At 39.5% G+C, this 13,460-nt stretch overlaps 1 protein-coding gene and 1 pseudogene across 1 annotated transcript in view; both read right to left on the reverse strand.

Annotated features, from left to right (window-relative positions):
* Window positions 1–2,488: 2,488 nt before the first annotated feature.
* Window positions 2,489–9,510, reverse strand: LOC128628184 (WW domain-containing adapter protein with coiled-coil-like; annotated as a pseudogene).
* A 3,600-nt stretch (window positions 9,511–13,110) lies between these two features.
* The window catches only part of ACAT1 (acetyl-CoA acetyltransferase 1), a 52,282-nt gene continuing 51,932 nt past the window's right edge, over window positions 13,111–13,460 (reverse strand). Inside the window, exon 12 of the mRNA XM_053670391.1 lies at window positions 13,111–13,388. Coding sequence (XP_053526366.1) covers window positions 13,268–13,388 — 121 coding nt within the window. The 3' untranslated portion in view covers window positions 13,111–13,267. The remainder of the gene's footprint in view (window positions 13,389–13,460) is intronic.

The raw sequence follows: 13,460 nt of genomic DNA on the forward strand, positions 1-13,460 counted from the left end.
GTTAATTACTTAGAATAAAGTAGCATGCTTTTTTTCTTATTATTTATTTGGTTTTATTTTGGTCAAGGAATAAGTTAAAATTTCAGTAAAAGTTGCGTGGGTGTTGAAAAATAGGTATTTTGTTTATAAAGTTACAAAGTTTGATATTCCATTTTAAACTATCAAACCATGTCTGGCTTTGCTTTTAAAGTTTTTGTCATAAATGTTTAATTTTCTACAATTATCTTGGCCACATTTTTGCTTCAGTTGTTTTCACATTACTGCCCAGGGTATGGTCTGTAACTGTCACAACTTTATTTTTTTTGCAGGTTGATGGATATAAAATTAACAAAATTGTAAGATATTTAAATTATGTTTTACATCATGATGATTTTCTCTATGTGCACACTGAAAGGGTTTATTTCATCTAGTTAATTGACGCATTCATCATCTCACATATTTATCTTTGTGTGTGTGACATTTGAGTTCTGGGCTGTTAGCAGATTTCAACTGTGTGATACAGTATTCCCAGCTATTCCCACCATGTCATACATTAGACGCTCAGACTTGAATTGTCTTTTAGCTGGTATTTTGTATCATTTTACCAACCTCCCTTTTTCTCCACTCACACCATAGCAGCCATTTTCATACTCTCTGTTTCTATGAGTTTGACATTTTGTAGATTTCAAATATGGTGATACCATGCAGTACTTGTCTTTGCATGCCTTACTTAATGTAGCTTGATTTACCGAAGATAGAATTATGTTGTCACAAGTGGCAGGATTTCCTTTTCTCTTACGGGCTAATATTTCATTATATATATTTACCACATCTTTATTCATTCATCTGTTTACCACCACTTAGGAATTTCCATATCTCAGCTATTGTGAATAATGCTACAATGAATACTGGACTGCAGATACGTTCCTGATATCCACTTTTTATTTCCTTTTGATATATACCCAGAAGAAGATTTGTTGGGTCATATATTTAATTTTTTGAGAAACGTTAATACTGTTCCATAGTCACTGCACCAATTTACATTTTCACCAACGGTGTATAAGAATTCTTTTTTCTCGCCCTGCCTGGTATGCCTGGTGGATTCAGCACCAGATTGCAAAGCAAAGGTCACCAATTCAGTTCCCAGCCAGGCTCCAGGCCTGTGTTGTGGGCCAGGTCCCCAGTAAGAGGTATATGAGAGGCAACTACACATTAAAGTTTCTCTCTCTCTCTCTCTGTTCCCCTCCCTTCCCCTCTCTCTAAAAATACATAAAATATTTTTTTTTTTTAAGAATTATTTTCTTCACTTTCTCACTGACACAGTCTTTTGTTTTTTAGATCACAGGCATGTTAGCAGGTAAGACATGATATCTTGTGGTTTTGATTTGCATTTTTATGACTACTCATGCTGAGCACTTCCCATGTACCTGCTGGTCATTTTTATGTCTTCTTTGAAAAATGTCTTTAGCTCCTCTGCCCTTTGTTTTAATTGTGTTTGTTTCTTTTTGTTATTTAGTCATGTGGGTTCTTTATGTATTTTGGACATTAACCCCTTATAAGATATGTTTTTTGCAAATATTCTTTCCATTCCATAGCTGGCCTTTGTGTTGATGATTCCCTTGGTTTCGCAGAAGCTTTTTAGTTTGACACACTCCCACTTGTTTATTTTTGTTTTTATTACCTTTGCTCTTAGTTTCAGATCTAGAGTATCATTGTCAAGACTCATGTCAAGGAGCGTACCCTTTTTGTATTCTTCTAGGAATTGTACAGGTTCAAGTTTTAAGTCTTTGTCTTCAGTCCAGTTTGAGTTGTTTTCTGTGTTGGTGGAAAACAGAGGTGCAGTTCCACTCATTTGCATACGGCTGCCCAGTTTTCACAGCACCACTTACTGAAGAGACTGTCCTCTCCTCATATAATTCAGCTCCTTTCCCATAAATTAGTTGACCGTGTATGCATCGTTTTATTTCTGGGCTATCGTATTCCATTGATCTATGTAGAATAATACCATACTGTTTCAGTAAGTATAGCTCTCTAATTCTGGGTCTTATATAGTTCTACACTAATTTTAGGATATTCTATTTCTGTGGAAAATGCCATTGTTATTTTGATAAGCATTGCCTTGGGTAGTTTAGACATTTTAACAGTATTCTTCCAGTCCATGAGCACAGAATATCTTTCTGCTTATTTATTGTCTTCAATCTCTTATGTCTTACAGTTTTCAGTATATATAATTTTCACCTCCCTAATTAAACTTATTTCCATTCTCTCTTTGATAAAATTGCAAATGGGACGTTTAAAAATTTTATGGTAGCAGTAGTGTTTTATTTTTTATATAACATTTATAATATACAGGTTTCTTTTAAAGATTTTATTATATTGAATTCAGTTTATTTTTTCTTTTTAATATATTTTATTGATTATGCCATTACACTTGTCCCATTTCCCCCCTTCATTCCCCTCTGCCCTGCACACCCCTCCCCTACCGTCCACCCCCTTAGTTTATGTCCAGGTGTCACAAATTCTTTAGATTCTATATTTCCCATACTATTCTTGCCCTCCCCCCTATTTTCTACCTACTGTCTATGCTGCTTATTTTCTGTACCTTCTCCCCCCTTCTCCTCCTCCCACTCCCCTGTTGCTAACCCTCTATGTGATCTCCATTTCTATGGTCCTGCTCCTGATCTAGCTGTCCTCTTAGTTTGCTGTTGTTTTAGGTGTGGTCGTTAATAACTGTGAGTTTGCTGTTCTTTCACTGTTCATCTTTTTTATCTTTTTTTTCTTAGAAGTCCCTTTAACATTTCATACTAAGGGCTTGGTAATGATGAACTTCTTGAATTTGATCTTACCTGAGAAGCACTTTATCTGCCCTTCCATTCTAAATGAAAGCTTTGCTGGATAGATCAATCTTGGATATAGGTCTCTGGATTTCATGACTTGGAATACTTCTTTCCAGCCCTTTCTTGCCTGTAAGGTGTCCTTTGAGAAATCAGCTGACAGTCTGATGGGAACTCCTTTGGAGGTGACTGTCCCCTTATCTCTTGCTGCTTCTAGGGTTCTCTCCTTCATTTTAATCTTGGCTAATGTAATGATGATGTGCCTTGGTATGTTCCTTCTTGGGTGCAACTTCTTTGGGACTCTCTGAGATTCCTGGATTTCCTGGAAGTCTATTTCCTTTGCCAGATTGGGGAAGTTCTGTTTTATTAATTGTTCAAATAAGTTTTCCACTCGTGACTGTTTCTCTTTCCCTTCTGGTACTCCTATAATTCGGTTGTTGGAGCGTTTACAGATGTCCTGGAGGTTCCTAAGCCTCTCCTCACTTTTTTGAATTCTTGTTTCTTCATTGTTTTCTGTTTGGTCATTTTTTCCTTCCTTCTGGTCTACTCCCTTGTTTTGAGTCCCAGTTTCCTTTCCATCACTATTGGTTTCCTGTGCGTTTCCTTTCATTTCAGTTGGTTTAGCCTTCATTTGTTCCTCTAATTTGTGACTAAAATCAACCAGTTCTGTGAGCATCCTGATCACACCAGTATTTTGAACTGTGCATCTGATAGGTTGGCTATCTCTTGGTCACTTAGAAGTATTGGCTCTGGGGCTTTGAGCTATTCTTCTTGAGCCATAATGTTTTGGTCTGTTCACACCTGTTATGTATGAGGAGTGGAGCCTTAGGTGTTCACCAGGGTGGGGCAACCCAGTTGCTGGGTTGCGATGATGTGGGGGTGGGGTCAGAGAGGGGTAGTGGCGTTTGTTCCCCGCTTTCTCAGATTTCGGTCCCCTCTCCTGCTTCCTGGAAGCAAACTGGACCACCCTGGTGCCGGCTCCCAGGTGTGCGGGCCTGTGCATCCTCCAGGACCCTGTGGGTCTCTGCAGCAAACTCTCTGTGAGCCTGGGAGCTTCTCCCAGCACCTCGACCTCTAAAGTTTTTTCAATTATGCTTTTAGGCTTTAATTCCCATCTCTGGGGCCCTAGCCTGTGCAGTCTGTCTCACTGCTTGCTCCTTCGCCTTGTTTATCTGATTGTGAATGTGTGACTGCAGTCAGCCAGCCGCCTTGTGCCCCCATTGGGTCTGCCTGTTGCCACCCCACACCTGGGATCTGCCAGCCGCTGCCTGCGCACCTGGGTCAGTCTGGCCACTTTTTCCTGTGAAATCCTGCTGTGCCAGCTGCCAATTCCACCCATCTTACTGGTCTGGATGAAGGGTTCTTTGTTGTCGGACTTCCATATAGTTAAATTTCCTGTGTTTTGGTTGCGTTTTACGTACTAAAATTTTGTTGTCTTTAAACTTGGTTGTGCGAGGAGGCACAGTGTTTCCACCTACGCGTCTATCTTGGCCTGAAGTCCAATTTTATTTATTTTTAGGGAGGGTAAAGAAAGAGAGAGAAGCATCAATGTATGGTTTCCTCTCATGCACTCTCAGCCTGATACTGGGTTTGCAACCCAGGCATGTGCCCTGACTGGACATCGAACCAGCAACCCTTTAGTTTGCAGGCCAGCCTCAGTCCACTGAGCCACACCATCCAGGGCAAGTTTTTTTTTAATATATACCTTGAAAAAACAATATACAAAGCTGAATTTCACCATTTGAACTAACAGTGGGAAGCTCCAATTATGTACATTTAGCATTTTGTGGTGGATAAGAACAGCAGTCAGCACCAGACTTGAGCAGGTAGCTGTAACACAGAGTCCTTCAAAATGAATGTCATTATAGCAAGACAGGTAAACCAGGGATTAACAAATGACAACCACTTTGGAAGTGACTGTCATTCTTGTTGAGTGTTTTATTTCATTAAATAAATTACATACATTTCCTGTTACTATGCTTTAAACAAAAACTCCCTAAGGACTTAATTAAGTATCAGTATTCAATAAGCATGGTTCTGATAAAGAATCTCCAAGTAGTTCAAATTCTAATATGTATTTGACCAAAGAAAAAGAAATATAACTTTATTTTCACGTTACTAGAACAGCTAAGAATTCACATTTGACCGGCTTGTTTCTTCTTTCCCCTCCTACAGCCTTGTTCATTGGACCACTTCCTTACATGTGAGTATTCAGTGTACTCCCAGCACATATGCCCAGCAATATTTTTAGGTCTGTTCCATGGTGACTGGGTGTAAACAGATTTCAATAATTTATACAAGCAAGCGGGTTATGTTCAATCACTGTAATTTTAAGCTTTTGTACACAAGAATGAAGAGGTTATATAAAAGTACCATAGCAACAGTGCCTTGAGGAAGGAGAAAAAAAAAGGTGCCTTAAAAATTGGATAAAAAGCAGATCAAGTATTTCAGAGGGAAGTGGAACACAAAATGAAAAAATATTTCTCTACAAAACAAGCAGTGCTCTTGATCAGGCTCAAGTTTGGAAACAGTTTTTTCACTGCTTGTATGGTTCAAAATAATATCTCCTTAGATGTAGATTGTTACTGAATTGGGGGAGTGGAATTTTCAAATAATAAATTAATCTTCCTCCATTTTTTTTTGTTTTGTTGGGGGGCGCTGGTAAGGTTAATTTTGCAGACATGTTCATGTGTAAAAGCCTAGGTTACTTTCACAGCATTGATTAGTTTGGGCTGGCTAAGCTGTTACACATGGCTTCTCATGGTTTCACTCTACAACTTTTACAAAGCAAAAATACAACTACATTAAGTCTACATTTCAAGGGTTTCACAATCAATTTTGTCTCTCCCCTGAATTAATTCACAGTCCACCATCCCCTTGTCATTTCTTTTGCCTGGCTTAACAGTCAAAAATTTGCTTAAATGCAGCTGAAAAATAGTAAGATGGGACAATATCCAATGCTCAAAACCATGTATGATTACTCACATCTTCACACCATGAAGAAATTCTGACGTTTTAGCTTTTTGAGTTTCTTAATTCGTTGTATCAAAAATAAGTATCCTTTGCAGTCTCAAAGTTGCTTGAATTTCACATATCCAGAGTAAAGATCCGAACGTTTTTTAATTGAATACAAATTTCAGACATGTGAACATTCCCCATGTTAATGGGCTTCTTGCAGCCTTTTAAATCCTCACCCAATGATATGTTTTTATCTATATTGATAAGAGAAAACAGATGATCAGTCACCTGCTGTGCACACACCAACTAGGGATCGAACCTGCAACCTAGGTATGTTGCCCTGACCAGGGATCAAACCCACTGTCTTTTGGTGTGTGGGACAACATTCCAACCGAGCAACTCGGCCAGGTCTTTTCACCATCTTGATGGCTGCTTATCAGCATGATGATCTTCAGGCCATCCTTGAACACATTTTACAAGATTTTCATTGAAATGTGCTGCTTGCAAAGGTGTTAATGAATGTGTAGTTTGAATAGATGAATTCTGTGCTACATCTGGTGCATTGCATGCATTCCTTCCAGAAGTATTTGAAGCAGGTGATGAACTTCTGGCAATTTTAGCTCTAAAAACTTGCAGAAACTGGCTTATGACCTTGTAGTTTGTCAGCAGTTATGGGATGCTGCAGTGTGGCCAATTGTGAAACTGGTCCTTAACTTCCTAAACCTCCCCAGGGTAGTGATCTTTCCTTGTGATGAAGAGGTACTACTTTCCTAGGAGTACTAATCAAAGGTTGTTAGGAACTGTGTTAGCTCAATGTGCTTATTGTAGACACACAGGGTCTTGGGGATAATGCATCATACATTAAAGACATTGGAGATTAATTAGATGGCTGGGCTTGTGTAGAGAGCTGAGCAGCTCAAGAAATTGAGAGGTTATGTTGACAGCTGATGGTACAGCAGTAAAAAACATAAATTACAGACTGCAATGAAGCTTGTGTCAGAGCTGCTGTAAGAACTTCATTTCTTCTGGATACGTTCACATTAGAATGAAGTCCCAGTGTAGCTTGCAAAGGAGGAAGCAACTGTCTGAGATTTGGATTCCCAAACAATGGAGATATTGGTGACTGTGGAACAGGAGAAACGGGGATTGTTGACGCTGACGGTGGTGGTGCAGGCGTGGCATTCAGTCTACAGGAGGAAGACTGGGAAGAGTTGTGCAAGAATGTCGTACAGATTTCTCTTCTGAGAGATTCTGTTTTCTGTGCAGGGACAGAAGATGTGGGTATTGGCAGTTCGGATTGTTTTTCTATTTATTGATTCCAAAATAGAGATTTATTTATTAAGAATTATTTAGTTTCTGCATAAAAATCGGTTCTTAGGGTATTCCTTTGTTCAACCCATCACTTAAAAAATACAGCTCTTTTTAGCACCAAAAAGGACAGTTAAAAGCAGCAAGGTGTTTTCTTGGGTCTCAGCGTCTGGTAGGCTCATTGCCTCCCCCTTGAGAGACTACATATGGTATGTAGTTTCATAGGTTGGAAACAATGTCCTTGAATCAGATTATTCAGAAGAATGCAAATACAGTCATGAGGTCAATTATTTGTGCCTGATAGTTGTAAAGTCCTCTAGGTCACAGACATCAAAGGTTTGCTGGTTATTCTCAGCTATAAAAAACTGTCTGGAAAAAGACTAAGAGCAGGGTCTATGCTGACAGTGCTGAGAGGCTGAGCTGTGCAACCACGTGAGAGGACACACCAGTTTGATTTTTTTTAAAAGATTTTATTTTTAGAGAGGGGAAGGAAGGGAGAAAGAGGAAGAGAAGCATAAATGTGTAGTTGCTTCTCATGTGGCTCCCACTGGGGACCTGGCCCGCAACCCTGGCATGTGCCCTGATTGGGAATCGAACTGATGATCCTTTGGTTCTGTGCCCAGTCCACTGAGCTACACCAGCCAGGGCTGATTTTTTTTTTCTTTAACTCAAAATAGGGGTCGTGTATAATTTCAAATCAAACTATTATTCATGGTACTTAAAAAACCTAACATCATTGTGCCAGATTCTTAAAAAGGACATGTAATTATCTTTAAAGTGACGTGTATGACACAGCTCCCCCAAAGTCCTGCTCTGTGTGGGGGGAAAAAACAAGAAACCCTAGGACTTCATGTATTAGAAACATGAATTCATATTTACAACACTGAATAGAAGTTACAGTCATGGCAGTTTTGAAATTCAACACGATTCAAAGTAGTATAGGAAAGACCAAAAAATGCCATTACCCATATATTTTATATTTTATTATGCTACTAAAATTGTCCCCATTTTTCTCCTTTGCCCCCCTCCACCCAGCACTGCCCACTTCCTCAGGCAATCCCCCTACCATTGTTCATGTCCATGGATCATGCTTATAAGTTCTTTGGCCTCTCCATGCTCCATACTGTACTTTACATCCCCATGGCTATTCTGTAACTACCTATTTGTACTTCTTAATCTTCTCCTTACCTTCCTGCCCATTCTGCCCCGCCCTGTGCCCCCTCACGGCCCTCTCTCATCTAGCAACCATTAAAACACTGTATTCTGTCTCTGTTTTTCTTTGCTTAGTTTTTTAGATTCAATTGTTGATGTGCATTTTTTGACATTCTTGTTAATAGTTTTGATCTTTTTCTTAAACTGTTATAGAAAACAACTCAGCCACTTTTGGGTGTATGGAGTGGAACTTACTTTATTTACGTGCGCAGACCCAGGCAGTCTCCAAATTCTGGGCCCTGAGCTCAGGCAGGGGCTTGTTTTTATAGTGTGGCATGCAGAATTGATTTTACTAAGCCTACGTGACAGAAGCAGGTTTGCAGAAGCAAGAAAGCAAGGCTGCTGAGAAAACAGGGCTGCTGATAGGGTCATACAATGTTCTTTTGTTCTTACCTCTTAATTACTTAGTTGCTCACCCTTCCTTATCTTAGTGCTTCAGCAAAGGGACCATGTCCTTCTGACTTGTCCAGGCTTATCTAAGTAGGTTTACTGCTACAAAATAAGTGCCTTAAACATTTCATATAATTACAGTTTGGTGGTGATGAACTCCTTCAGTTCTTGTCTGGGAAGTTCTTTATCTGCCCTTCAATTCTAAATGATAGCTTTGCTTGTCAGAGCAGTCTTGGCTGTAGGTCCCTGCTTTTCATGACTGAATATTTCTTACCAATCCCTTCTAGATACCTGGCCAGGGCTAAAAGTCTACACTTTTACTCTTCTCCCCAAACCATCATAATAGAGTTATAAGTGATACGCTCAACGCTGTTACCTAAGAGCATTCTGAATTTTTCCTTTTTTTTTCGCAGTGAGAATTATACTTTCAAATGTTTGGTGTCCTTTTGTTTCAGGGTGAAGTTTTGCTAACATTTTTTGTAAAGCCAATATACTGGTGATGGGCTTTAGCCCTTGCTTATCTGAAAACAGCCTATCCTTCAATTCTGAAGAACAGCTTTGTTGGTAAAGGTTTTTTAGTTGGCAGTTTTTTCTTTCAGCGCTTTGAATACATCATGCCACTCCCACCTGGCCTGCAATGTTTCTGTGAAGAACCTGCTGATAGTCTTACTGTGGTTCCTGTATACTTAACAAATTGTCTCATATTTTGACGATTTCATTATAATGTGTATCAATGTGGTGCTCTTTGCATTCATATATTTTGGAACACTCTGGGCTTACTTGTGTGGATTTTCATTTCATTTTCCAGATTATAAAAGTTTTCAGCCATGATTTCTTAACCCTTTCTTTTTCTGGGACCCCGTTAATGCATATATTTGCCCATTTGATGGTATCACACAAGGCCTTTAGCCAGTTAACTGTTTTTCTTCTGATTAGATGACATTCACTGCCCTGCCTTGAGTTCACTGATTTCTCTCTTCTACTTGATATAGTCCAATACTGAACCCCTCTGTTGAATTTTTCAGTGCAGTTTTTGTCTTCTTCAATTCTGTGATTTGTTTGGTACTTATATTTTCTGTCTCTTGAAATTCCCACTTTTCTAATGTACTACTTCTTAATTGATTTGAGAGAGAGAGAAATATTGATTCTTGTATGTTTCCTGACTGAGGAACGAACCTGCAACCTTGGCATATCCAGACGACGCTCTACTCATCTGAGTTCCCCAGCCAGGGCTTACGCATTATTCTCCTAACCTCATTGAGCATGTTTATAACCATCAGTCTGAATTTTTATCAGGTCGGTCACTTACCTCTTTTTCATTAAGGCCTGTTTCTATAGTGTGTTTTATTCTTTCATTTTGAACACTCCTCTATTTCTTCATTATCCTTTACTCACTTGATTTCTGTGCATGAGATAAAAGAGGTACCTCTCCCGGTCTTAACAGAGTGATCTGGTGGAGGACACAATCAGCCTGGCCAGAGCTCCTTAATCTTTTGTGACTGTCCACACTTTCTTTGTTCATAGTGGTTCCCAGTGGTTGAAGGTGTGCCGAAACCTGTTAGTGCCCTAAAGGGAGGATTGCAGTGAGCTCCTACATGCTGGCTAATTGGAAGCTACACCCCACTGGGCACCAGCTGGGCAAATAATGTAGTTAGGGCCCTCCCAGGGATATGGGCTTTTTTGCCTGCTCCCTCTGCACAGTGCCCGAGTGTATAGCTATGGGTGAAGAAAGGATATGTCCTGCACCTACTACTAGCCGCTGCTTTGCTTCAATTTTTATTGGACACATGTGCAAGGCCCTGTTGGCTGTCAAAGCTGGTGATCCACAGGCATGTTCTTTGGGTGACCTGCAAATCTGTGGTGTCAAACGTGCACCTGCACCTTCTAGGGAGATACTGGTGATTTGTAATGGTCTTCCTGCAGAATGGAAGGTGGCACCTGCTGGCTGCCCTATTCTTCAGGGAAGATCATGGTCAGTTCCCAGTTGTTTCCTAACTTTCCTTGTACTCCTCTACTTCTCTTTGGATTCTCTATAACTAGGAATCATCTTTTTTTATGCAAAATAGTTCTTGTCATATTTTAAGTTTAGAAGTCAGTCTCTTTTTTTTTTTTTTTACTTTACAATTGGGTTTTTCAGCTCTTCTATAGTAATTTATATGGACATTTGCTTGTACATAGCATATACAGTTGACCCTTGAATAACATGGGTTTGAGTTGTGTGGGTCTCCTTATATACATAGGTGTTTTGGGTCTTTCCCCCCAGTAATTACCTGTACTGGGAGTCAGTGGATGTGAAGGGCTGACTGTATACAATGACCTGTGCCATTTCATGTAGGGCACTTGAACACCATTAGCTTTTTTTATTGACAGGGTATCCTGGAACTAATCCCCTGCAGATACTGAGGGACAACTAAGTTCTTGAGGAACCAAAACTTGCATGCAGATTTTTGACTACACAAGGGGTCATGAACCCCTAATCCCTGCATATTTCAACAAACTGTAAAATTTCTCTCCCTACATTACCACTAACTAACCTTCATCCCCAGCCAGTCCTTAATCATTTAAAAATTTTTAATTTTCACATTCCTGAATTCTTAATTTTTATTCTTTATTATTTTTCAAAGAAGCATCACAGTGCTGTATTTTCTGAGCTCTTGTGTCCTTAAACACCTTCTAGTGTCTGTGACTTTACACCATTAAAAATACTATGCAGCCCTGGCCAGTGTGGCTCAGTTGCTTGGAGCATTGACATCTAAACCAAAAGGTCACAGGTTCAAATCCTGGTCAAGACACATACCTAAGCACAGGTTCAGTCCCCAGTCAAGGTACATATGAGAGGCAACCAGTCCATTTTCTTTCTTACATCAATGTTTTGCTCCCTCACTCTCTCCCTCCCTCCCTTCCCCCTCTCTAAAATCAGTAAGCATGTCCTCAGGTGAGGGCTAAAAAATACTATGCAGATATTGGTCGCTTATCTTCTGACACTCACTATAATAGAAATTAAGTCTGAGCCTACGGATTTTTCTACCTCAATGTTTGAAGAATTATTCTTTTTCACTCTGTTTTCTCCAGACTGTCTTCACATGATCCTGTTACCGGTGCTTTAAATAAGTCCTTCAACATTTGCCCACTTAGCACTAAAAAAATAACTTTCTAAAATTATATTCTAATTATTGCCTCAGAATACCATTTGCTTTTATTTCTTTTTAAGAACTACCACTTGTTGATTCTATATCTTTTTCTCATTTCCTCTCTTTACTTTTTCCCATATATTTTTCCCCCAGAATTGTCAAAGAGCTTTTTAAGACATTTTCAGGTCACTGCATTTGGGGTTTTCTTTTTTTCATGTGTTTTACTAGTTCTTAGTACAGTTGGGCAGACACGGGAGTACAGAGAAGCCAAGCGTAATGCATTGCATGGGCTCTGGAGTGACACTGCTTCGATCTGAGTCCGTCTCAGCTACTTACTGGGTATTTGACCTTGGGAGTTACATAGCCATGTAGTGCTTCCATTTCCTTACCGTCTAGTATGAAAATAGACAATAATGGTACCGGCCCTCTTGAATTTTTGTGAGGATGAAAGAAGTTAAAACAGAGCTTCTAAGGCAGTACTTAGCAAAGGAGCCACAAAAGTTAGCTGTGATTACCATACGAATATTTTGGAAAGTTCTCTTTGACAACAAAACAACATTTTTTCCCATAATTGTCTTTTTGTTGCTTCACAGATAAGAATCCACAGTGCATTATTGGCCAAGTTATGTGTATAAATGACATTTCCGCCCCTCCCCTCTCCCCCTGCTGTCAGTCAGTCTCCACTCGGGTAAGAGCTCTTTCCCTTCCCACGGCTGCTGCTGCGGTGGATGTGCACAGCCCCTGCCTACAGTGTGCTTTCTCCCCAGATGAAATGCAATTGGAAATACCTGTGCTGCATTTTACCCTGTTCAAGAACAGGCACTGCAGCATATTGAAAATAGCAATCCCTTTCCTTTATAAATCCATTCAGGTGAGCAGTTTCTACCTTCTTTCCCATTCTGTGTGTTGCTGTGGAAATTAAGAGCTCAAACCCCGGGACTTTCTCCGTGTGACCCCACCCCAAATCCTGAATGCTGAGCTTATATGCAATTCTACCCACCTAGACCTGAGCACGTTTCTCCTTTTCTAACAACACTGCAGTCACTGTGGCTTTTACCTAATGGTGTGAGGCACTGCTAGTTTGCCCGCTGTGGCCACTCTCACATTAAAGAGTCTGCTCAATCTAAATGAGCTACAGATGACATTCACTTGATCTTATAAAAATCCTAAAAAACATAATTCATTCTCTAAAATGGAAGGCCCGGGCTACTTATGTATAAGTCACTAAGTTTACACACTGATATTTCAAATATAGCTTTATAAAATAAAAATGCTAAGCTTCGGAAGATTAACAAAAATTTAAAGCTGAATGAAGAAAAATTTATTTCAAAACATTTTGGGATTTGGTTTTTCTATCTTTTAAAAGTTAAATAGAAAATAATTTAAAAAATGATACATTATTTTGAGTATAAGCTGACCCAAGGAAGCTGGGTCACACTGATTACAGAAGTTGTCTTATAGCTTCTGGATCAGAATGGCAGAAGCACCTCCTCCTCCATTGCAAATACTGGCCAGACCGTATTCTCCTTGCTTCAGGGCATGAACCAAATGAGTGACAATCCTGGTTCCAGACATCCTAGGATTAAGAAAGCATTTTGGTTCTTTACTAAATTAGAATTTATAAGTAAAAAAAAAGGTTCTATTCCAA

This window comes from Artibeus jamaicensis, unplaced genomic scaffold (assembly GCF_021234435.1).
Source record: "Artibeus jamaicensis isolate MK-2021 breed Jamaican fruit bat unplaced genomic scaffold, CSHL_Jam_final contig_585, whole genome shotgun sequence".
In the NCBI taxonomy this organism is placed as follows: Eukaryota; Metazoa; Chordata; class Mammalia; order Chiroptera; family Phyllostomidae; genus Artibeus; species Artibeus jamaicensis.